At 38.3% G+C, this 26387-nt stretch overlaps 1 protein-coding gene across 1 annotated transcript in view; it reads left to right on the top strand.

Moving 5' to 3' along the window:
• Positions 1–26387, top strand: part of LOC114145454 (zeta-sarcoglycan) — a 345347-nt gene that overhangs the window by 262513 nt on the left and 56447 nt on the right. The window contains exons 5-6 of the mRNA XM_028019040.1: positions 22728–22850; positions 25071–25143. Coding sequence (XP_027874841.1) covers positions 22728–22850; positions 25071–25143 — 196 coding nt within the window. The remainder of the gene's footprint in view (positions 1–22727; positions 22851–25070; positions 25144–26387) is intronic.

Raw genomic sequence — 26387 nt, 5'->3', positions numbered from 1 at the left:
GATTTGTGTGTACTTTTTCAACATGTATTCTATTTTTAAGGTTTACAAATTCTGTTACGCACGCACAAATCTTTTTACACACGCACAAATCTTTTTACGCACGCACAAATCTTTTTACGCACGCACAAATCTTTTTACACACGCACAAATCCTGTTACGCACGCACAAATCTTTTTACGCACGCACAAATCCTGTTACGCATGCACACATCTTTTTACGCACGCACAAATCTTTTTACGCACGCACAAATCTTTTTACACACGCACAAATCCTGTTACGCACGCACAAATCTTTTTACGCACGCACAAATCTTTTTACGCACGCACAAATCTTTTTACACACGCACAAATCCTGTTACGCACGCACAAATCTTTTTACGCACGCACAAATCTTTTTACGCACGCACAAATCTTTTTACGCACGCACAAATCTTTTTACGCACGCACAAATCATGTTACGCATGCACACATCTTTTTACGCACGCACAAATCATTTTACGCACGCACAAATCATTTTACGCACACACAAATCTTTTTGACACTATTTTCACTCCATATTAGACTCTTGAAAGCAAAGAGGCAAACATAAAGAGGCCGACTTACAAAAGAGTGCAGCAGGCGCTTCTCGCAGAAACCAAAACTTAAAAAAAAAATCAACACAACCAAATAAAACCAAGACAAACCCAAGAATGATGCATAAAAACATTGCAGTGAAAGAAAACAAAAACACAACTCATAAACACACAGGGCCTTCACACCTTGAGAAACAAAAAGAAGGCAAAAGAAATGTCTTTTTGGCCTTTTCAAAGTGAAAAACAGCCAGCATGTCAATGATGCAACAGCAGGAAACAAGAGGGTCACTGCATGATTTGAAGTGTTTTTACCTGCCAACAAGCAGAGCAGGCCCTCTGCTGCACCAAACCAACCCTTCATGTCACCTTACGGTGTTTTTTAGACTTCTCAAAAAGAAAAAAAAAACAAACGAGGACAGAAGTTTGAAATGGTAGAGAAGAGAGATTCCGGAGACAAAGGTGGAAACTGCACCACGAATCATGTCCCAGTTCAACTTATGCCACAGGTAGGAAAGCAAGATTCATGTTCTAAGCACAGAAATTATTTATTTGGGGTTGATTACAGCCATTAATAAAGTAAGGGAGGGGAGAATGAGATGGGGCGAAAGATGAATGAGCATCATTTTCTTTCCACATTAATCAGCAACATGCCTGTGATCTCGGGGCTCTGGGAGGCTTCGAAAGATGAAATGCTGATAAGACATGTAGTTTCTGTTATATGATCTGCATATCCACTCACGTCTTAAGCAACTAACTCCCACACAGCTATGGTGATATTCAAAATATTACAATACAATTTAGATAGGCTTACTTCTACAACAAAATTCCCTCTTGTTTTATCATTTTTAGCTATTCAGATGAAGAGCCACTTCCAATGTTCCTCCATGTAAATCATTTGGATCTATCTAGTGCAGTTCATTTCTCTGTGTTCTATGATGTGGTTGAGTCATATTTTACTTCACCTCTTACTTATTCTTGGGTTTTGTGCATTTTAGTTTATTCTCTTGATTAAGGCTCATTTTGTCATTTCTGTGTTACGTCTCCCTGTTCTCTCAGCTGACTAAACTCATTTGCTTCCAGTGTTACTCTCAACTCATGCCTTAGTACTGATATCTCGTCAAGCTGAATTGGAATCCAACAAAAACAATAAAGCAAAACTTTCATTACTTGTTCTTTCAGTTTTCTAAGGGCATTGATTTCGGTTCTGGTTATATATTTAATATCCTCTTTTGATACACAGTAGAAGCAACAGCAAACTTTGAGAAGAAAAGCACACTGGATTGATCTAGTATATTTATTGTTACAAACTATGCTTAATTTTGTAAGCTTAAAATATAAACATGCACACAATTTTGCACACTCCAACCAATTAAAGTGTAGTTTGCAGTTTCTCATTACTCAACAGCAACTAAGGGAAACTTACTCCACCACACATGCATAAAAGTGGTAGCAAACTTGCTCAGGGGACAACTGACAGATGATATGCATTTCATTTTTTAGTTCTCGGGTGACCCAATGCTTTCTGATGCCGCCCTGGGCAACTGCCCATGTAGTGGCATGGTGCCACTGGACGCACGTTTTCAAAACATTACATTTTGTCTGTAGATTCTCAGTTCTTCAGGTTTTCACATTCAGGAGGGCTTAAAAGAAGTCATTTTGTTTTAAACGCTAATTTAGAAATGTCCCTCTCCATTCATTTCAGTGGAACTTGTCATCTGGATGAGGACCAGAGACGGCGGTCGATGGTCCTCAACCTAAATTAGTTCAGCTGAATGAGCCGGTTGCTCATTTTGTACTTTGTCAAAAATTCATGCATGTAAAATTTCAAGCTTATGCACATAAATGTGCACACACATTTACACACACAAAACGTTGAAAATGTTTAACTTTTTTCTGCCGTCTGCTGTCACGGAAACTATTCGTCTTTCTGTCGTTTGTCACGCTTGTGTCGAGTCCATAACGTGATACCATGAGTGAGGTCAAAATAGTAGTTCCATTAATCTGCGTTATGTAACATTAATGTGCTAAAATTTTCTGATTTTCACAACAAACACAACCACAACACCACCTCGTCATGCTTATTTGCTTGCTAATACTCTGATGTGAGATAACATCCTGCACTTCAATCTGTATTTGTCGCAGCATGGCCAGTGTGCATGCATTAATCACTCTGGCATGAACAGCACACCCTAGGTAATCTTTGTCTTTCCTTTAATGGATATAAAAACGGATCATATTAATAATGCATTGGCAAACTATACAAACCCAAAAAGCCTTTTTCTGGATAAAAATGCTAAGAGGTTAAAGATGGAGAGTAATAAACAAAAACTGCCCATACAAAATCAGAGCTGCTTCATTTTTCTCATTGGCAAAAATTTATATTTTCCAACCAGGCTTTTTGGTCTGCACCAGTTTTCAGATTCATATTTTTTTGTTCCTAGTACAGATGCCTGCTTCAGCAGAAGGCACGAATGTTTGACACTCAATCATTACTGCCAACATATTCTAGTGTTTTCGCAGGAAAAATGGTAAAAGAAAATGGTACACTGTTGTTCTAACCTTGGGGGATATTATTTAGTCATGTTGAAGAGAGTATTATTGAGGACTTCAGACAGAGCAGAAAAGAAAAAGATTATTTAATATTACTGTTTTCTTCACAAAAAATAACTTTTGTCAGTTTGTGGCGCTGCTTAGAATGATTTAATTGGACGATCAATTGTAAGTCAGCCAACAGCATGGCTGGGATAGTTCCTTTATTCCTGTGCTGAAACAAGTACAGGTGCATGTCAATACACTTGAACATAACCTAAAGAATCATTTTGGTAACTTGAGTCCAAAAGTAAAACTCATTAAGTCTCATTATACACACAGAGGTGTATTTCAATCATTAATACTGTTGCACCAAGAAGAAGGTCATTTTGTTTACAAATGTCAGACCATTGAACAGTACCTACTGTAAAGTATGCGCTCTGTACTTTGTCAAATTCCTTCTTTGCATAATTACAAACCGCAATTTGGCAGTGTGAGTCAGGTTTATTTGTGTTGCACGTTTCAGCGATAAAGCAGTTCAAAGTGCTTTACACTGTAAAAACATCGTAGGGTCATCAATTATGAAACCAGCAATAAACATTACATTTTGTCAAATGCTATCATCAAAGTCATCAAGCAAAAGCACATCAAATAGGTGGATCAATGTTACACTTACTGCTAATCAGGGGCAACTCTAAGCAGGTGGGTTTTAAGACTTGATGTTTCAGCAGTTTTTCAGTTTTCTGGAAGTTTGTTCCAGATTTGTGGTGCATAGAAGCTGAATGCTCCCTAGGAAGTGCCAACTTCTAGAGGGAAGTGATGTTACTATCTTAGAGGTTATCAGCATGAAAGCTCTAAAATATCATTCTAGATGGCTCTTCTGACTTTAAATGTGATCGAACGCAGGTGACACCTGCAGGTGACACCAGCAGGTGACAAGCCTTCCCTAATCCTCCCACTATGTTGGATTCCATACTTTATGGCTTTATATTTTCTTCCAAATTAAATGGTAAGTTTGTTTTCATCTGACTTTGGCTGTGGTTTAGTTGCGTACTCTAACTTATGTCTACACATTGAGGATCTCCCTTAAACTCGTCTCTTTAACTTGCTTTGCCTCCCAGTCCTCCTCATGGCTGCAGTTATCCTTGTTGTCTCTGCAATTTCTGCCATCGTTTTCCTTCCACTTAATTTTCCACTAATATCCTTCGGAACAACATGGTGTGAACATCCACCTTGTTTTGTGGCTCACCCTCAACACTCTGACAGTCAGCTGGGCATTTCTGATTTTGGTGGAAAGCAAATTCCAGTAATGTAATGAAGCACATTACTGTTTTCAGATGTCTCTGAAAAAAAAACAAAAAAACAACAACCTCCAATTATGTACTAATTTGAAAATCCAGGTGTAGTTTTAGTGATGCTTAAATTAAAAATGTTTACATTTTCAAGCATTTTTCCTTTCTGAAAAGTTTTTTTTCTCCTTCTAAGTAATAATCAATATAATGATATATTACACAGCTGGATAACTTGGTGCATTTCAAGATTATTACTTCATTAAATCCACAAGTGCAAAATTATCCCCATTTAAATCTGTCACCAAGCAACATTTTATGATGCAGTCTGTTGGCAAATGCATAAAAATTAACAAGCCTAACAAAAATGGTTTCTAGCTATATCTCTATAGCTACAGTATATCTGCAATATAGTTTGGTTGATCTTATAAATAACAATTCATATGTTGCGGTTTTATGCCTAATTTCCTTTTAAAAATATGTTTTCTGACGAAACACGCTTTAATACACTTAATATCATGCAGCTGCAGACCATGGAAAATGACCACCAGACAGCATCCCTTTTAATAAAGTAACACCATAAACTGTAACAGAGACACTTTTTGTAAATATTGAAACAGAGCCACGCAGTCTGAAGTAGCAGCAAAAGCTTTTTGAAGTGTTTTCTGCTGTTTATTAAATATTCTATTGAGTATTATTAATCTGTGAACATCTGTAAACAGAGGAAGGACATGTAACAAAGAGATTGGGATTATCTTTGTGGTATTACATGTGACAAACACGTAAGTGTTTACTTAATTACTGAGCAGTTTTACCAACAACAAACCATAACCCAACACTACCTGACAGCAAACAGACGACATGTTTTATTGATTGTCAGTATAACGCGGCGCCAAGGTAAGTGACCTTTAGTTCAGACTGATTTTATTCGTATCCAGTCAGCATCAAACACCAATAGATCACTGGCGGAGAATGAATTGAGTCATTTGATCTGCACCTGTGAACAAGTGGTGAAAACATATTTTGTATATGCCATATTAAGGGCAAAAAACAGGCCTTAACGTATGGAAACAATTAGCCATGTGCAATTTGAGGGCCACAAAAAAGTATAGTAAGTTCATAAGTGTACGAGTAACTTCTGGATGTCTGTGTAAACTTATTTGTCGTAGTAATTAAAGTTTTAAAGCTGGAAGACAAGTTTTAACTTCGTTGCTTAGATAAACCAGAATAAAACCACTTTGTGTTTCTGTGGGTCTCAGACAGCAAAACGACAACAGGCTGAAATCGGCTGAAATTATGATCACAGCTAACTACGACCGTTATGTACATCATCTGTTCCTCGGAGGGGTTAGGGGGGACTTGCAATGATGCGAATGTACAATTACACTGAGCATAATAGAGAAATAAATGAAATCTGACTTTGCAAGTTCTCACTATGTGCACTATAATCAGAAAACAATTTTAGCTGACATTCAACTGTTCAGCTGCTACAGCGATGCCATGTTAGTGGTTAGTGAGGACGAATGGTAGCTAAATTCAATTAAAGCTGTATTTAATTAAACGTATCCTCTAGTTGAAGCCTTGCAGCAACCGTAAGCGGTTTAAGAACAGCGGAAGATGGATTTTGACTTTACAGAGCCAGTCAGAAGTTTGCGTACTATAAGCTAATCAGCGGGGTGAATGTCGTACACATTTTGGGATTTTGAATATAAAACCATTTGAATGAAATCTTAAAACAAGAATTAGTTATTGTGGCTTTTCTGTAATGCAAGCAGAGGCTTTCTGTATAAGTTTGCATATTGGTATCTATATTGCCTTTAGGAATAATGTTTGTTTATTTCATGGTTGTTTCTCTGTCTTGTGCTTGACTGGGAACCATGGTGTGAAGCTTCCCTCTCTCCAAACGACTGAACATGAGCAACAATCTGCCTGTAAGAATATAGAAAATCGATGGATGTCAGTGTCAGACTTATATTTTTATTTATACTGCACACTTAAGAACAAACAAAAGTTGGCCAAAGAATATAAAAGCCAGGAAAAGTGAATACTCTAAAGCCAATTTAGTCTATCTTGCTTAATCAAAGTTCTTGGGAAAGTTTGGCGTTCTTAATGATATTAAACCCGAATGACGTAAAACTTTGTTGTGCAAAAATAGTTTGGTTTGACTATTAATAAGTATAAACAATTACTTTTCTCCAAGATATAGAAGCTTGTTTCAAGTCAATAATTTCTTAATACTCATGAAAAAGTCCTAGTTCCACTGGCCATTATTTCATTTATGAGAGGTGTTTCCTATTACTTGCTTATTTTAAGTGTACTAAGATATTTGCTTTAGAAACTAGACAAAAAAATACATTTGGTAAAATTTTGTGTTCTTGCAGTGCATCACCTTTTTTGGCTTATGCATTAAAATAACATTGGTTGAAGGGACTAGTCCAGCTTCGACATTTTTTAAATCAGGTTTTATGTTTTCAAATGACTCAAATGCACCTTTTAAGAGCATGACCTTATTACAACATCCAGGACTAGGATTAGCATTTGCAAGCCACAACTACAAATTCAGGATTTGTAAATAAATGCTACTGAGCTCCTCATGCCTTTAGTTACCTCAATTTCACTTTGATTAGACGCTGTTGAGCTACATCAGTAACAAAACCTTCGAAATGACGTGTGTGATTTTACCAAGTTTAAAAGGCAGCTTAATTGGAGTGAGACGATAAAGACAATGAAGCGACGAAGGTAAGCCTGAATTTAAAAGAAGATAAAATGTCATTGGGTGATTTATTCATTTCAAATGGCATCAGGTTCCAGAGTTGTAAAGGGAGAGTGAAAGGTGGTAATTAAAAAAAAAAATTTATAGGTTCATTGTAGAAAGAGAATGACTAAGCAAGAAAGAGTGTGTGAACATGCTAGATGAAAAAATAGAAAGTGTGAATTTAAGATGAAAGTCTCTACTAAAGTTTATTTTTACAATAAATAATCAAAACAAACACACAAATGTAATACAAATGAATTTTTTCAATTCCTACTTTGTCCCATTATCATCAAAAGCACAGTGTTCTTTTGTCTTCTCCGTTTTTTCTTCTTCAAAGTATCACAGAACCTCATGTTGCCTGTTACTGTTGGAGAAATTGGGGGAGGGGAAAAAAAGAAGAAGTAATGTTAGAAAATTACTCCTCCATTTATATGGCACAGGTTTAGATAACCAGTGTAATCTAGACACCAATTCACTGCCTCAAATCCCGGGACATCATCACCAAGGCGGGTGAAAGGGTACGGCTTCAAAACTCCCAAGTTCACTCATCATCTTTATGGTCGGCCATTCAGAAGACAAAGATGACAGGTTCTCACTCACTTTAACGAGCTGACAGCAACAGAGAGGAAGAGAGAGAACAGAGGGATGAAAGGAGGAGAGCAATAAAACTGAGATGAGAAGCCCAAGGCCAATCCATGCTCTTAGACCTTCTCTCTCGAAGATGAGCCCTCAGGAGGGAGCAGAGTAATGGCAGAGACAGTGGGTGGACTCTGCTGCCTCACTCATATCAGTGAAATTCACAATATGACCACAGCCGAAATTGGGATGTCAAATTATAGTCTCAATGAACAGTTTGGTCAGCCAAAGTTAACACTTTGTCCTGTTCGCTGTGATGTTTCAGTTGCACTTTGAGTTTTTATACCTGGACTACAATCTGTTTAGTCATATTGAAGAGATTATAGTAATTACAGTGAACCCTCATTTTTCGCGGGGGTTAGGTTCCACCATGAAAGGCGAAATCCGTGAAGTAGTTACCTTTATTTTTTATAATTGTTATACAGCATAATTAAATACTCTACATTGAAACCAAAGAACAAAACCTGTTTTCAGGCCTAAGCATTTTTGTTAACAAATAGAAAATTTTCTTACAAATAACTACAGTAAAATAATCATTGTAATCATCAATACGAAGTACAGTAGGACAAATTGTGACTCGCGTATTTCACTGTTCCTCTGACTGTGATGCTGCGGCCTCACTCTGCTCTCTAGTGGCTTTTTCTTCTGAAGCCTGTGGTGCAGGTGTGTTTTTTATTTCGAGAGAAGAACATACTTATTGGTAGTTGTTGATGCTCTTTTTTCTTCTGGGCAAAAATATTTGCCAAAACTTGCCAAGCTGCATTATCACAAGGGGACTGGCGTCTGTCTCCAGGGGTCATTGGGCAAGAAGCGAGGTTACTCCCTGGACAGGTCACATGGCAACACAGAGGCACACAGGAAAGACAGCCATGCACACACTATTACCTATGGGCAATTGGGAGTAATGAATTGACTACGCAATCATGTTTTTGGACTGTGGGGGGAAGTTAGAGTATCTAGAGGGAGAACATGCAAACTGCACACAGAAAGAGCCAAGGCTGTCATTCGACTGCAGAACCTTCAGAACCAACAGCGCTACCAACGGCACCACCATGAAGCCCATTTAGTAAAAGTGATTGATTGTGCAAATATTTAGGATTTCATGTGCATTTGTGAGCTCACTGAGAAATAAACATTTGAGTGACATTTAATGCCTTAGTTTTACTTGTACAATTACAAATTTGTACACTTTTCCTCTCAGACCTGAGTTTTGTGCAAAACAGATTTGTTTGTGCATAAATTTACGTCTGCTCCTAATTGGGTAGCGTTTGCATATTAGATTCCCTAAATCAAATACATTTTAAACATACAGATGGGCTTTGCTTCAGAATTTACCCAATGGGGAATCTGTCTGCTGCAGAGTAGGAGCTGGTGCTCAGCGTGGCGTTCTCTGGGTATATTTGTGTTGAGGGGTAGAATCTGTTCATCTGTTTTGTGTAAACTTTTGTAGCAGTAACTTGTGTTGTTACAGTAGTAAATGTGGAGATTTTACAAAAAATGACAAGGACCTTCATTGAACAGGAAGTCTTAATAGGGCAGCAGAAAATTGATTCATTGTTTTCTTTAAAGCTTTTAGTCGTGAGCTTCTATGGCAGCTATAGGATTTAAACAAGTTTGATGGTAATTGAAAGACTTTGCCACAAGGTATGTACAATCTAGAAAATACAAAGCAAATCCTACTTTTGATACTTTGGGCTCTAATTGCTAATAAAAATTGGAGGTTGTGAGTACAATGATAAAAATTATGGTCATGTTTCCTCGATTTTGTTTTACTAAAATAGCTAACACTTTCCCAGTTGCTTGGTGTAACTTTTCTACATCACTCAAGCACACTTTGTGTAGCATCAACTCTAACCATGAGTGATCAATGAAAGAAAAGATATCTTATTAATTCACCAGTTACCAAATAAGCTCAAAATGGGGTCTTTTCAGTTGTTTTTTTAAACCGTCTTGGCTAACAGAGTCAAATGTTTCACATTTACCATTATGTGTTAAGGGTCTGTCATTACCAGTGCCCACACTGAACTGTCTGCAGTTACAAGCTCTACAACTGACATGTGAAAGCTGACAGGAATGGATCACTTACTAGGTAATATGTCAGTACAAATGCAGTTAAAGATTGGGCAAAAATTTTAATTAAAATGTCTGCTTCTTGTATTTATATAACACTATTCAGTCTTTAAAGAAAAGTGTTCTGGACTGGAAAATAGCAGCAAACATTTAAATTAAGATACTGGGACTGAACTTTGAATATAGTTACATGACTACTGTTGATTATGATCATTATTTAAAGTTCCCTATATAAAGTCATCCCTCCAGGAAGTTACGATGGTGCTATCGCAACTGAATGCAAATTCACTTGTCATTCAGAAACTTGTAATTTTCACCAGTCACTGCAACATTTCCGCAAATTTAACCAATCATATTAACGTTTTCTGTACTTGTTTCTTTTCTGTCCACTCATCCCCCTTCTAATTAAGCCTCCTGTTTCACACCGTTTGAAAGCCGGACCTGTAAGATGAAAGTCTATTTTTTTTAATGCATATTTTTGTAGGATTTGCTCCAACGGTACACAGTTCATGCCAACTTGAATGAGCAATATGGAATTCCTCTTTTACTCTTTGACAACTCCTCAAGACATGGTTTTACTTGTATTATGAAAACGTTAATTGCACTTTAAATATTAGTTATATTGAAATCCTGTCTTTTTTGGGAAGGTTAGGTGCAGCAATTTCAACATTTTTGTAAGATCGTGTCATGGCAAGAATAAACCTTAAAAAATGTCAACTTTGCAACTTTTTGGAAGATGCCAAAAAATTCTGTCATTTTAGGACAACAATCTAAAAAAAAACATTGCAACATCTGTGAGGCAGTGATAGACATCTGATCTCTCGTTATTTTTGAAACTTTTAACACCTGGTTAAAAGTTTTGTAGTTGAATACTTATAAACAAGCGTGTTCTGTACGAGCGACACAACTAAAATGGTGAGCTTCAAGAAATGTATTGAAAGAGATCATATCAGACGGAAACAAGGCCAAAATCCATTCTGTTATTAATGGACCAGAAAAGCAGATGTGTTCTATCATTTTTTTTTTTTTTGAAAGAGTCATAAAGTAAAAGAGAGATGCTGATCCACTTGTCAGCTTAAGAGCAGCAACATTCAATCAGAGAGGACCTAAGTTACAGAAAATGTCACCAAAGAAGGAGCTGCTGGATGGTTCATCAAGTGATCGATGGCGCATGAAATGAGTCCTGGAGGGAGGCGTGACTCAACATTTATTGCAAAAGATTTTTCAGCAAGTGTATTTTTAGTGTATTTAATGTGTTATTGTTCGGTTTGACCATTGCAGAAAGGAAACTGGTGCATTCAAGCTCTGTATTTCACAAACAGTCATTTGTATCTGAACTGGAAAGCTACAGTATGTTTAATAAAAGTTGTAAAAGTGTCAAAAATTGCTTTCAACAACAACCTTATGCATTAATAAAAACCAAACGTGGACACTGAAAAACTGCTAAATTGGCAAAAAAAAAAAAAAACACATTACAGTTAAATGCAGGCTAATAATCACAAGACTATTAACCACGTTTCAAAACATAAACCTTATTTATTAAAATAATTTAAAAAAACATATTTACAATCCAGGCTGCATAGTGGCGCAGTTGGTAGCACTGTTGCCTTGCAGCAAGAAGGTTCGATTCCCGGCCCGGGTCTTTCTGCACGGAGTTTGCATGTTTTCCCTGTGCATGGTGGGTTCTCTCCGGGGACTCTGGCTTCCTCCCATAGTCCAAAAACATGACTGTCAGGTTAATTGGTCTCTCCAAGTTCTCATTAGGTCTGAGTGTGTGTGTGGTTGTGTCCTGTCTGTTTCTGTGTTGCCCTGCGACCGACTGGCGACCTGTCCAGGGTGTACCCCGCCTCTCCAACGTTAGCTGGAGATCGGCACCAGCACCTCCCGACCCCATTAGGGCAAAGTGTTAGAAAATGGATGGATGGATATTTACAATCCAGAATGTCACATGCCTGCAACCATTCTTCCTAACAGATCTAGAGTAATCAAACACATCCATCTCAAACTCAGCAAATAGTTTCCTCTCTTTTTGTGATTAAAGTCCCTCTTTCATTTGTCTATTTTTGAATAAAGATGACGGTGGTTACATATTTACCATCTAATCTTGAAACTCCCTTCAACCAAGCAAATTAGCGTTGTTCCAGCTTTCTTTAAATCTCTAAAGCCTTCTGTGATCACTAGGGAAAACGGCGCACTCTAATGGTGGGAAGATCTTAATTTGGCTACAATAGCTACTGTAATAGCACTGTCCATGGCTCATGAATTGGTGATATAGGCTGAATTTTTTTTCACTACATGTTGAACCATACCATGTCACACACCCCATACCAAACCATATGCACCATATCATATAATATCAGACTGAGATACCATTTCAGACCAAATCACACATATTTAGTTATAAATCACTATAGAAAACAATGTACAGCCTGACTAAAGAGTCATGTGAAGTGATTGTTCTTGGGCTTGTTACTTCCAAGAGGAATTATATTACAATAACCAATATACCATTTAGGAAAAGTAAGTATTACTTTTAACAGTCAAGTTTAAGACCTGAGTCGCACATTTGGCTGTGGTGTTTTGTTTTGGATGTGGCCGTTGATTAAAAATCAACATATTAAGGCTTGTCCAAGTCCGTCTTCATAACATGAATTCAATATTGGTCCTACGTAAAGTCAGAAGACTTAGTGTAACGTCAATGTTCTTCAGTGGACGTTAAACCTGACAGTGATTTGCATACGAATAAAGTGTTGTTTCTTAAAAATAACAAAACAGATGAGTGGATGAAAAGAAGAGAAGCAGGAATGAATCCTTCATGTATCCCCATGTTAGTCCAGCAGCAATTGAGTTACAATTCTTAAAAAAACAAATCTTCTGTGTAATAGCTGCGACCTAAACAACTCCAGAGCTAAAACTCCCCTGCTCCTAAAGATGACAAATCTCATGGTTGACTCGACGGCATCTTTTGATTATTTTCTTTTTTTTCTTTTTCAAATCTAACAGCATAAATAGTACACATACAAAAGACTCCATTGCTAAATTGATGTCCTTAAAGACCTAGAACAGAATGCAATCAGTACTGTGGCAAGTGTTAAACCCTAACTGGGAGCACTCACAGGATTGCCTGGTCACGGAGGATGAAGTAAAGTTGGATGCAGACATTCTTTCCAGTACTTTGTTTAATTTTAGGCCGGCTTTTAGTCAACCTTTTCTCGGCCAGAGGAGTCGAGGAAGACGTCTTTTTTCTTCTTTGGTTGTATAGCAACATTTTGTCAAACTTTTTGGAAGAACACCTCAGGTCAATCTGCTATAAACGACAGAGTAAATAAAAGCATCAAGATATGTGGATTAGTCTTTTAAGGTCTGGATGATTTCAGATCTACGTCATAGTTTTTGCCAGTTAGCCTATTGAAAAAGCTAATTGTCCTTGTCAATAGGTTGTTAGTAGTAGTAGCTACTAGTTGTAGTTGGCTACTAAATGTTATTAGTTAAGATTTAGCTACTCTATATGTCTATAGCCTTGACGTAAACAAATATATTCCAAATCATAGAGAGAATATAGTCATTTAGGCAATGACTAAATGCAGCTACGTATTAAAATCTGTCACAAACTAAATGTGTTTCTAAAATCCACATTAAAAATTTACAAGGAGACAACAGTTACACTTCCACAACCTTACTTTTTAGTCGAAAGCTTAGTGCAACATTTAGCCTAGATCCAGAATTTTACCCAGAGGAAACCTAAAAAGTGATTAAAAAGGAACAAAATAAGGTTAAATTTCTCTCCACGGCCAAAGGACAAGACCAACCTAATTTTGGATTTGTTTCTTAGAGCAAAAACACATTAGTATTCACAGATGCAAATTTGCCTCTCCGTGCATGCAAGCCAAAGCTGCAGACACACATTAAGAGAAGAAATGTTTTACATGAATGTCACACACTGCTTAAATAGCTCCTCTCATTCCCCATCTACAGGAACGTGAGGGAGCGATGGGGAGAACCAGACCAGTTTGAGAAAATCTACCATGCATAAAGTGTTTACTTGGCTTACCAACGCTGTTCTTTGTAGCAACCCCTCAGTCCTTTTATGGTGTCGTCTTGCGTCATATCCCTTCATTGCTGGAAGACCTAATTTAAAACCTTGAATTAAACTTCAGGAGAGCAATCCCATATAACTTTTATTATGGCCTCAACACTTTAATGGACGCTAGTAAAACAGTTAGACTGGCACTACTTTAATGTGTTCCATCCATTAACTCTGAATGGAAATTAAGATAATAAGAATTTATTGAATTTTTGGGAAATATGTCACTTATCTTTATTTATTTATTTTTAGAAATATACAACCAGAAAAAAATGGTAAGTAAATAAAAAACTTAAGATTAAAAACATCTAAAACAAACATACATTGCTCTTCTGGCAAGTTTTTACTAGATTTTGAAATATATTTTCTTATTCTTTTTATTTATAAATTTATATGACTTAGACTTAGACTTAGACTGACTTTATTGTCATTTTGCATGCACAGGGTGTATACAGAACGAAATTTCGTTGCATACGGCTCAGGACAATGTTTTGAGCTTTCAATGTTGTGAGGTTATTCCAGAATAAAATAAAATACAGTATAAAATATGAATATAAATATGAATATAAAATATAAAGTGCAGGACTGACAGTAAAATATAAGTTATTTAGCTCTGTACATGTGCAAGGTATAAAGTGGAGACCAGATTTTAAGTGCAGTCCAGTTAAGAGTTCAGCAGTCTGATGGCAAGTGGGAAAAAGCTGTTTCGGAACCTGGTGGACCTGCACCGGATGCTGCGGAACCTCTTTCCAGAGGGCAGCAGGGAGAACAGTCTATGGTGGGGGTGTGAGGGGTCACTGACGATGTTTCGGCCTCAGGACACGCAGCGCTGGGATGAAATGTCCTGGATGGAGGGAAGGGGGGCCCCGATGATCCTCTCTGCTGTCCGCACCACTCTCCTCACGTTCTTCCAGTCGGAGGCGCTGCAGCTTCCACACCACACAGAGAGGCAGCTGGTCAGAATGCTCTCTATGGTGCTTCTGTAGAATGTCTTGAGGATGGGCGGGGGCAGGTGGGCTCTTCTCATCCTCCGCAGGAAATACAAACGTTTCTGTGCCCTCTTGACCAGAGACGTGGTGTTCACAGTCCAGGTGAGGTCGTTAGTGATGTGCACCCCCAGGAATTTGGTGCTGCTGACCACCTCCACAGCCAAGCTGTTGATGAGCAGTGGAGCGTGACTGGGCCGGTTCTTCCTGAAGTCGACAATCATCTCCTTCGTCTTGTCAACGTTCAGGATCAGACTGTTGTCTCTGCACCAGTCCACCAGCTGCTCCACCTCCTCTCTGTAGTCCAGGTCGTTGTCGTCTCTGATGAGGACCACCACCGTTGTGTCGTCCGCGAACTTCACGATGTGGTTGGTGGCGAACCTGGGGGCGCAGTCGTGTGTCATCAGAGTGAACAGCAGAGGGCTCAGGATGCAGCCTGAGGGGAGCCTGTGCTGAGGGTGATGACATCGGAGGTGTGTTGTCCGATCCGGACTGACTGAGGTCTGTCGGTGAGGAAGTCTAGCAGCCAGTTGCGCAGGGGGGTGCTGAAGCCCAGGTGTCCCAGTTTTCCTGCCAGATGCTGTGGGATGATTGTGTTGAACGCTGAGCTGAAGTCCAGGAACAACATCCGCACATGAGTGTTCTTCTCCTCCAGGTGAGCCAGGCTCAGGTGTAGGGCGGAGGAGATAGCGTCCTCAGTGGAGCGGTTTCGGCGGTAGGCAAACTGGAACGGGTCGAATGTGGAGGGGAGTCTGGAGACGATGTGTTCTTTTACCAGCCTTTCAAAGCACTTCATCATGATGGGAGTCAGTGCCACAGGCCGGTAATCGTTGAAAGAGGTGACTTGAGGTTTCTTTGGCACCGGAATGATGGAGGCAGTTTTGAGACAGGCTGGCACTGTGGCTTGGTCCAGTGAGGTGTTAAAAATGTCTGTTAGGACACCAGCCAGCTGACCTGCGCATTCCCTGAACACCCGCCCAGGTATGTTGTCGGGGCCTGGGGCCTTCCGTGGGTTGACTCTTTTCAGAGTCTTCAACACATCGGCTGTGTCCAGGCAGAGTGCCTCCTCTTCCTGGTGGGGAACAGTTTTCTTTGCCGGAGTACTGTTCAGTGCCTCGAACCTCCCAAAGAAGTTATTGAGTCCATTTAGAAAGTCAGCATCAACTTCACCCACTGGGGGGGAGGATGGATTGTAATCTGTGATTGCCTTTATGCCTTGCCACATACTTCTGGTGTTGCTGGTGTCGTGGAAGAACTCCTGTATTTTTCGAATGAAGTGTTATATATATATATATATATATATATATATATATATATATATATAGAGAGAGAGAGAGAGAGAGAGAGAGAGAGAGAGAATATATATACTGTATATGCAAAGAATATACAAAATTCTTTGCAACATAGTGAATATAATCGAAGAGTCATCTGTTGACACCACTAGCAACGATATGCAAATGGGCATTAATTCAATAATGCCCATTTGCATATCTTTGCCCATTTGCATTTAAGTAATTAATTTCTTACTAAGTAAGTAATTTCTTACTTCCTACTGTGTTAGCATAATCTCAAGATGAGAAATTGTGGAGGCGTTGAACAAACTATACCTCAAAGCCTCATGGATTCCACACCATTGCTCAAAGTGGGCATGAAATGCATTTCCACAGATTTATGGGCTCAAGAATGATGTAAAGAATTTTGCAGGCACTAATACTGAGGAGGTAAATCAGCAGCTTTTCCAAATTTTGCAGATTCTTGTTATTGTTTCTCTGTTAGCATGTTTATAAAATTGCAAGCTAAAGCAAGTCTGTTTGCACAGCACATTCCAGCAACAAGACAATTCAAAGTGCTTTACATGATGGAAGCAGAAAACAATCAAAAACATTACATTGCAGTGGCACAAAAACGAAATGCAATGACAAGTTCAAGCACATAATTATGTTCTAGATTATATTGTTCAAAGGTAACTAAACAAATGGGTTTTTAGCCTTTGATTTAAAGGAACTTAGCATTTCAGCATTTTTGAAGTTTCTTCCAGATTAGTGGAAAATAAATGTTTTTTGGTGCTAAGCCATTAAGTGACTTCTAAGCTAATAAATATAATATAAAGTTTCTCAGTAATGGGGAGCCTTGAAGTGATGTGCTCCAGTCTGCTGGCTTTAGTAGAAATGTGAGCAGCAGCGTTCCCTATCAGCTTTAACTGTTGTCAGGGCGACTAAAGATTAACGCATGGATGAGTTCTTCTAGATCTCACTGTGACATTAGTTCTTCAATCCTGGAAATGTTCTTCAGGTGGTAGAAGACCAACTTTTTAATTGCCTTTATGCGTCTCTGAAGGTTCAGGCCTGAGTGGATCACTTTGCCTGGATTTTGGACCTGATCAGTCATTTCTAGCCGTAAGAACTGCAGCTGTGTGCTGACGCTCCCCCTTTCGTCCAAAAATCATTACTTGAATTTTGGCTTTATTCAGATAAAGAAAGTTATGGCACATCGATGCGTTGATTCGTTATATGCACTCTATGAGAGGGTTCATGCAAAAGACTGATGGGGGATATTTATCAAACCTGGCAGTCACAAAATATCCCATGAATCAGATCAGTAAAAATACGCTATGAATGGATTTTTCATAATATCCAAATGCAGATTTAATATCTGCTTGTTAAGGCAGCACAAAAAGCATGTGCTTTTGCATAGATGTAAGAAGTAACATAATATGTAGATAACATTCAGATATAGCTGCGTTATACCTGCATCTTGTATTGAGCTATTGCCTCTTTCACATGCTCTCTACTGAACTGTTTTCTCATTTCACCCACTGCACTTTGTCCCATCAGCAAAGTACTCTGAAAGCATTTATTATTGCTGCTGAGGACGGCACTTGTAACTAAAGAGGACATCCTGTCAGGAAGTGATTAAATCAGTACATTTAAATGAGCGCATTAATTATTAAAAGTAGCTAAGAAGAACTCCTGCTGGTTTTGGTGGTCACAAAATTACTTGGTCTGATCAGGAAGAGAGACATTTGCAGAAGACAATTAGTTGCCCCCCTCCAAAAAAAACTGCTCAATTACACAGAATTAACATTTGCCACCCACAGGTCAGCGAGGAAAAGGAAACGGAAAATGGTGGGACGGCCATTAGGTTTTTGGGAACGACGTGTTCTGTCATTTGGTGAGTGAAACCTGGGGTTGATTTAACCGCAGGGTTAATGCAGAGACACTCGAACCCTTTTAATCTTCCTCCGTAGAACAAACACAATAAAAAGTAAGCACACATGATTTCTTGTGGATAAAAAAACAAAAATTCTAAATTTATCTCAAATCAGTTTCTATTTGGTTTATTTTCTTCTGAATATAGAAATAAATACTAAGAAGTTTTTGTTTTGTTTTTTTCTGCCAGTTGTCACACAGCTCTCTGTCAATTCTCCAATCAATCATTTAAAACAAATAATCTGAGGCCACTTTTTCCATATGGTGTGGCTGCTGGCACAATACGTAGAATTTTAAAGGGCTTTGTGTTTACTACCTTTCCTTTCCTCAGGTTACCTTATTTAAGAATTAAATTCATAGACACGGCTCTTGCGTAATCTCCCAGTACAGTGTCAAATGAAGTCAGGGGAAAATAAATCGGAAGAAAGGGGTGCAAGTCATAAGCTATACATATTATGCATTGAAAATCATGCACAATATTTAATATTTGTGAGTCAATTTTATCCTCCATGCTTGTTTTTTCCCCCCATTTGGTTTACCTCAGGGTATTTCCTCCTTTTCCTGCCTCAAGCTCAGCCTGTTTACACATTTAGACTTGGCTTTCACTCAAACCAGTCAGATAACTGTAAGCTTAAAGTTTGTGCAGTTGTCAAAAAAAAAAAAAGATAAAGCTCCCTCCTCTCCTGCTCTCAGCCATCATTTCACTGCATGTCACATCGCTCCAGTCATAAGTCACATAAGTTATGCGTCACATCTCATCTGTGGCATTTTAAAGCGCTGCTCCTCAGTCGATCACCAACACGAGTACGACTGGCTATGCTCTCATTCACGCTCACGCCGCAATACCGCCCTGAATACGATGACTCCTCACACACACCTTGATGTCTGAAAGTGTGTCTGCCACTGGCCTGTACATCCTGGCCTTTTTCTACTTTCAGTAAACATTAAATTATTAACAGTTCAGCTAGTTGTGGGTTGTGTTTTTTTCTTCACATTTTGTTTATTTCAAGGCAAGAAATGGTGGACTGACTTCTTGAGGTTAAGTACAACTTGTTTTAAAAGTTTTACGCATTATTTCTGGTACATACATTCTATCTGATACAGGATGGATGGAGTTATTGCTGAGATATTTTTAAAATGTCAGATCAGAAACCGAGTCGTCCACACACATCACTGTCGCCATCACTGCACACTCTTAACAAATCCTACTGCATCTGGAGCCATTATGTTTCTCAGTCACATGAATAATAATAATTATTATTATTATTATAATGTCTGATTGGTGAAGGACTAGTTTAATGCATCTCTTTTTGAAAAGATGCTCCATAGACTAAAAGAGTGGAGATGCTTTTTAAGTGGTCTGATGTCGCGCCATCACTCTTCATCCTTGATATATTTGACATGAAAAGCCGGCCAGCTGTTAGGAACTCTGTTGGTTTAACAAAACAAGAATAGTAACGGCATACAGCTAATGGAACAGGACAAAACATTATATTGAGTTTAATAAAGCTAAATCAGACAAATTCTTTTTGAAGCGGTGAATGCCTAGTGTTGTAATAAATAAATAAAGTTTTTTAAAAATGTAGCTATTCACCGACTGTTTTAAAGAGTTTGTTCTGTGCATGAATATTCCTGTCCAGATTTGACATTCTAATAAAAATAAATGCTCCCTTTTCATGTTTTCACAATCTCAAAATTGAAAACTTTGGTAAATTAAGTTAGATTTTTTTTTTTTAGTTTATTAAATACCGTTATGTTTATGGGCATAAATTAAATTTCCAGAAAGTTTCCAACTAGTTTTACTTTTTTATCTTATTTTATACATTTGCTTACACTGGTTACGCTTTTTATCAACTTGAAATTTTAACAGGTACTCATACAGTTTTGAGATCCAATGTCTGTAAATGTGCAGGTGTAGCAGCTTCTCTTTTTTTTCTTAGTGTTTTAGTATCTTCCTCGTCTAAGTCTGTCTTTTCAAACACCCCACAGCCATGGAGCAAGCAAAATACACCATTTCCTGAACCAGACAAGTATTTTTAAATATGCTGACCTGCATCCATGCAACAAAAACAATCTCCTCTATAAGCTGGATTTCAGGACAACAACTAACCAGCAAAACTGTGCTAGATACCTGAGACAGAATCCCTCATTTAAACATGCTTCACTTTTTGTCCCTCTTCACCCTAAATCCTTTTTCTCTCCTTTACTGATTTCTTCCATGCAACTCCAAATTCTGTTGCTCACTCAGACTCGCACATAAACACACAATAGGCTTTCGGTTAAGCAAGGCACAATTCAATTTTGTGTAGTCACGAGGAGTGAGAGTCGAAACAATGTAGTTGGACGTAATAAAGACAGTGACCGAGAAAGATGGGGAGAAAAAAAGCTTAATTCCAGATATCAGCCAATAAAGTCCGATTGTGACTCAAAAGACGTTCCAGGCTTTTAAGGAAGACGTTTTGAGTCATAGCTTGAAAACCCAGATGGTAAAGGGGAATTAGTGCGACAGTCAGAGACGGGAGACGGGGGCTTTTTTTAATATATAGGTTCATCTGTAATGCAGTAATAAAACGTTCTTGTCTAATTCAGAAAAATATAAAATACAGATAAATTAAATTAAAAGCATGGTTTAGACATAATTTGTCAATTTGGAATTTGGTTAGCAAAGTTTCACACCAGCTTCCAAGTCAAAGTTTTAATGACACAAAACCTGCATCATGAAACACATTTTTGGGTAAACTAGACTTTTTTTTCTTAAACTAAGAACCCTTCACCTTGTAGGAAGCTGCTGGGTTCAAATCCCAACCTGGAGTCTTTCTACATGGATGGATTCTCTCTGGCTACCATAATTTCTCTAACACTCTGAATATATGCATTTTAGGTTAGTTAACTACTCTAATCTACTGTTCATAACAAGTTATTCGTGAAGCAAGGTTTATTATTATTATTATTATTATTATTCTCTAACAACCCATCCTCCAGCTAAAACCCTTGAGCTTAGCCTGGTATGAAGCGCTAAAACAGATGCTAACTTTAGCGTTGCTGGTGGGGGGGCTAGCTTGTAGAGGAGACGCTCCATATTCGTCACAGCTTTCTGAAGTTCGACTTACGACCTCAGGACCTTTACTGAGGGTCCTGAGAAGTTGTACCCTACTTCTGTTTCTGCTTATTTTAAGTAATAACTGTGAATAACAGCCCCTTGTGGTATAAAATATTTTTTAAAAAAAACACTTGTAGCTACTTAAGCTAACAGTTAGAATGAGGCTATATGCTACCAGTGGTATTCCAGCCTTTTCTATGTTGTCTGTCTCAAACAGACAATTAATTGGTCGTTTGTTTGACTGGTGCTTTTGCATAAGTAATACACAGTTTTAGGCATTTCCCTGCTGCCACACACCGAACTAAATGAATGGGTGATTAACGTTTGCAGCACAATTTGGCATGGAGAGGAGCTAATGAAATCATTTGAATCAGCTGTCCTGGAGCAGGGAGACTTTTAAAACACAAAGAACTGATGGAGAAACTCTGTGTTATGGTATCAATGTTTTGTTTTTTACAACCGGAATTATTGCATAAAAGCTAATGTAAAAACCTTCATTTCTGTGGTGCAGTCGTGTCCAACCAGTCATTCATCCCAGCACACCGACCCATCCCTGCCAAATGCACATTAACATGCATCACCAGATGCTCAACCGTGTTTGCTGATGTTGACTGAAATTTACGGTCCGCATGAGATTAAACAAAATTAAACACTGCTGTTACACAGAGAAGGATTCTGACTGGTAAGCGGACAAAGTCCTATAAGTGAAGGAGAAAAAAAGGCAATAATTAAAAACCTTCACTTATTTATTGAAAGAACAGTTTATTAATCTAATGTGTGTACTCATAAATCCTAAATTGATCAATTACTTTAGGTTGTTATTGTGAAAGCTTATTAAAGCATTTTCATATTTTGAGTTAGTCTAACAGTGAATTAAAACAATAAATTTTTTTGAGGTTGTAATAAAACTTAAAAATATTATTAATTCCAGATGATTTTCAACCTTAAAAATAATCAAAAACAAAGCGCTTCCTTTGTGTAATATGTATTCAGCTTTGGATGAGGTCGGTAGAGGCAGCGCCGTTATACTTTACAGACTGAGTAAGTGGTAATATTTTTCACTGTGTTTAAGGGAATTTTTCATAAAAGTTTTTCCTGTTCTCTTTGGTAAAAAGTTGTGAGACAAGAACCAAATGTTTTCTCCTTAAGTGGGACATTTTGTTTTTAAAGATTTGTTTCTGACTGCATCTCATGGCAGCTTGCATTGCAAAGGCTGCTTAACTACATCCTTGATGGAAGAAAAAAAACGTCCCAATATATTCTCCGTGATTTGTGTGGTGTCAAAGCATGAACAAAGTCAGAGATGCTCTGGTTTGGAGTTCAGTTTCCTCTGTAGTTTTTCAATTTGAAACACTCAAGACTTAATGATTCTGTGAAGCGAGCTGGGTAACAAAGTCATCCACTCATTTGTTAGTTGTTGTTTTTTTATTAGTTGCACTTTATGCTCTTGCGGTATGTTTTAAATTTAACACAGTTTATTTTTCTGCTTTTATTTCAGGTTCGGAAATGGTTGAGGCCCAGTGTCAGAGGTTCGAAGTGAAGAGCGCTGATGGCGAGAGAGTTCTGTTTTCTGCAGACGAGGAAGAGATCAGCATCGGAACAGAGAAACTTAAAGTCACAGGTGAAGTGTATACCACATACTGTGTAGATTGCGACATAGTTTTTTACACTTTCACATCGTTTTCTTCTTGTGGAACGTAGCGATATTACTAACGCAGAATAACGTTGGTGGTGGGACTCCATTTAAGATTTTGATTGAGTCAATTTGCAGGGTCTAAACAAATTTAGATCAAAAGCAACATTTTGACAAAATAAGCAACATTCTCAACTCAAAACACCTCTTTTGGTGCAAAATTATTAAATATACTGTACAAATATGCGAGCTCAATAATAAATATACAGATTGTTTTTTAATCTGTTGTATAAGAAATGGTGCAAAGTACTGGTATAAACTTTCGATTTTCAAATATTTCAGGAACTCCTGATTGTTCATGTAACTTGCACACGCTTGTCTTCTCTAGCGTCCCATCAGATTTTTTTTCTTTTTCATTATTTTACCACAAACATGATGGTTTTCTGCTTTTCTGCACCAATTTATTGTCTTTCTGAAAGGAGCGCTCATGTACTCAAGGCAGCATTGACTGTCATTTGCTCTTGTTTTGTTTTTGGGGACTTAAGTCAGACCACTGACACTGCTAAGAAAGTATTTATGTTCAACCTCTGCACCAAATTATAAAATCTACCAGTAGCTCAGTTTTGTTTGATCTTCAATGATTGAAACTGTTTCCAATCAAACACTTGAACACTTAAATTGTAGACGTTTTCCGTCTAAACACCTTGTAGTTCAGTTAAGATTTTTTTCTCACTTTTTCCCAATTTTCCAAAAGTTTGTTTTCGAATGTTTTCTGAAAAATAACTCATGCACACTGTGAGTCATACGAAGTCATGACGAAACTGAACATCTGTTTGAAAAAATACGCTAAGCTCCCAGGTTTGCACTTGTCATAAAGTGTGCCAAAAGTAAATGTTCATTGATAAGTGGAAAAAGCTAGTGTTCCACAGTGAATAGCAAGTAGAAAAACCTTCAATAATCACTCTGAACTCATTTTGGTTATGATCTTGGTGACGGGTATTCAAAATAAGTCTTCGCACGAACCCCATGAATTGAAGTTTGAAGGTGAACTTATGCTAAATCCACTCCCACAGACTCATATAGTGCTGAAGGCAATTTGGGAGATTTGTCCATTAGAGTCGCTCTGAAAGAATGAGGGCAAAGAGGTTTAGGGCTTTAGGTGATTGCTTTTGTCTTTTCCTGGGTGTCGGAGTGAAGAGAATGACCGAACGTCCAAAAGAGCCACGTAAACCTCTAAGCGCAGGCTCATCGTGTCACTGTTTGAGTATGCTGGTATTTTTAAAGTTTAAAAAGAGTGACATTGCTACACGGATTTGTCAGAGTGAAACCAGCTGGCTTGCCAGTTTCGGGTCACCGGCTGCGCTTTGAAAACACACCGTGGGTATTCTGAACGAGGAAAGGTGCCGCCAAGCCGACGGTGACGAGCTCATAAACATTTCATGCAAACAAGCGAGAGGTGACAAAATCCCCAAAGCAAGCTTGGAAACAAATGCCAAATTCCTGCTGGCAAGATAAGCTGCATTGTGCGGAGCTCAAACGATAGAAAGCCCACACTAATATTCATAGTTTGTGGAAAATTGAGTTTTGATTCTCAGAATTTCCTACAAAGGAACGCCGCCCGCTTCGGCTATGAACATCGACTTGGTCGTCTCATTATCTGCGGGCCCGCCGGTGACTTTGCCTCATGCAGTATTAAATTTGCTGCGGTGCTGAGCTTTCGATATACCATCTATCGTCTCAGCAAGAGCTACTGCCAAACATCTGTTCACAGCTGCAGAGGTGGCTGCTGGACACAGGGGGCTAAGCACGTCATTTTATCAGAGCCAGCCTGTTTTTGTTTTTTTTCCAATAGGAGGAGGAGCATGTTGGGAGGAGGATAATGAAATCTCAGCAAAATTAGTTGGGACATGTTTACCCCCTTACTTTTAGCATCTCGTTAAATATCCTGTCTGCATCAGCACCGACTTGGAGAACAAAAAATGTTTAACTAAAATAAACTTTCCAGGATCTAACCTCCATTTCTCCACACTGCTCCTGAAATTAACACAGGGCCAGGTTTTACTGGAAATGCAAAATGAGTACAACTGACATTATTTCAGAAAAGTGTGACCTCCATGGAGCAAAGACTGTATGAAGAAGTTGGTGTCATTTAATGTCAAAATAACAGTTTTTGGTTTTACTCATTTTACCCTTTTTTCCTCTCTACAGGGGAAGAAGGAGTGGTTTTTAGCCATTCTGTCGAGACTTCGCATGTCAGGGCAGAGCCATTTCAGGACCTTAAGTAAGTACTTCAACTATTTGTGTCTGTGTCATGGAAAAGTTAATATAGTTCACTAATTTGACAAATCAAACAGTGAACCTCACAGACAAGTGGACATATTTTTAAGTGTTTTTTAACCGATTACGATGGTTTACACCTAATGAAACTCCAGATAGAGTTTCTCAGAAAACTTGAATATTGCATTGCACTCATTAAAAATGAAATTGAATACAGAAATGTTATGTTCTGGCAATGATATGCACTGAGTGGAGTTGTCTGTTGATTTTGTATTTGCCCATGGGGGGGTCTCAAACCACTTATGACCCAAAGTTCTGGAATCATATGCTCTTGTCTTCCATCACTTCACTATATTTATCCTGTATTCCCCACACGGTTCATAGACCCAATGAGTTTCTTACCTAAGAGCGAAACCCCCAGCCCAAATTTCTTGGACCTTTCCACTTCATTCCCACATTTATTTAGATGCCCCTTTAGGTATGAATCATGCACACAGTAACAGAGGTGTTAATGTTGTAGCTTTTGCAAGTGCATCAACTTTACATTGTGGCAAGTTTAGATTTCAGTTTCAACATTTAAGTCATGGGAAAAGAAAAACTGAGACTTTGAAATGCTGAGGTACATATTTGGATAATTATCAGTTGTATGTGAAGCAAGCTAACGACTTGCTTATTAGCACTGTCAATCACTCTCATGTATGTGCTGCTCACACCCTCCCCCGTGCACTCTACTAAATTGTACTAAATTTTCTCCCCTGTCAGTGGAGCCTGTGGCTAATTAGCTAGCTACCATGACCCTCGGTGATGACACAGATAAACAGTGTTTCTATAACGTTAAGTTGTTTCTCTGCCATTAACACTGCTGCAGCACGTACACGAGTGTGATTGACGAGTGTCAATCACACCAATCATGGTTCCGATTGGTTGTTTTCTAACTGAGCAGGGAGGAGGCAGTGGAGCTCAATGTTTTCACAGATTATCTGTCTCGTGCTGTACTTCCACATCATGTAGACAGTTTTAATAAATGTGTAAAAAAAAACTTTTAAAAAAATTTAATGTTAGTGGTGAGAGTTAAGGGGTTTTAAAGAAGAAAAGTTATCTAATAATATTGTGGTAATGACGGGGACCAATCGTTTTACTTTTATTATATGTAATTCAAACATTTTCATAAATGTGGTCAGTCAGGCTACATTTACAATCCCCATGGAAATCCCTGCAGGATATAGATGTGACTCAACCAGAGCCTCC

This window comes from Xiphophorus couchianus, chromosome 5, assembly GCF_001444195.1.
Source record: "Xiphophorus couchianus chromosome 5, X_couchianus-1.0, whole genome shotgun sequence".
Taxonomy (NCBI): Eukaryota; Metazoa; Chordata; class Actinopteri; order Cyprinodontiformes; family Poeciliidae; genus Xiphophorus; species Xiphophorus couchianus.
This window is presented reverse-complemented; position numbering and strand designations above follow the sequence as displayed.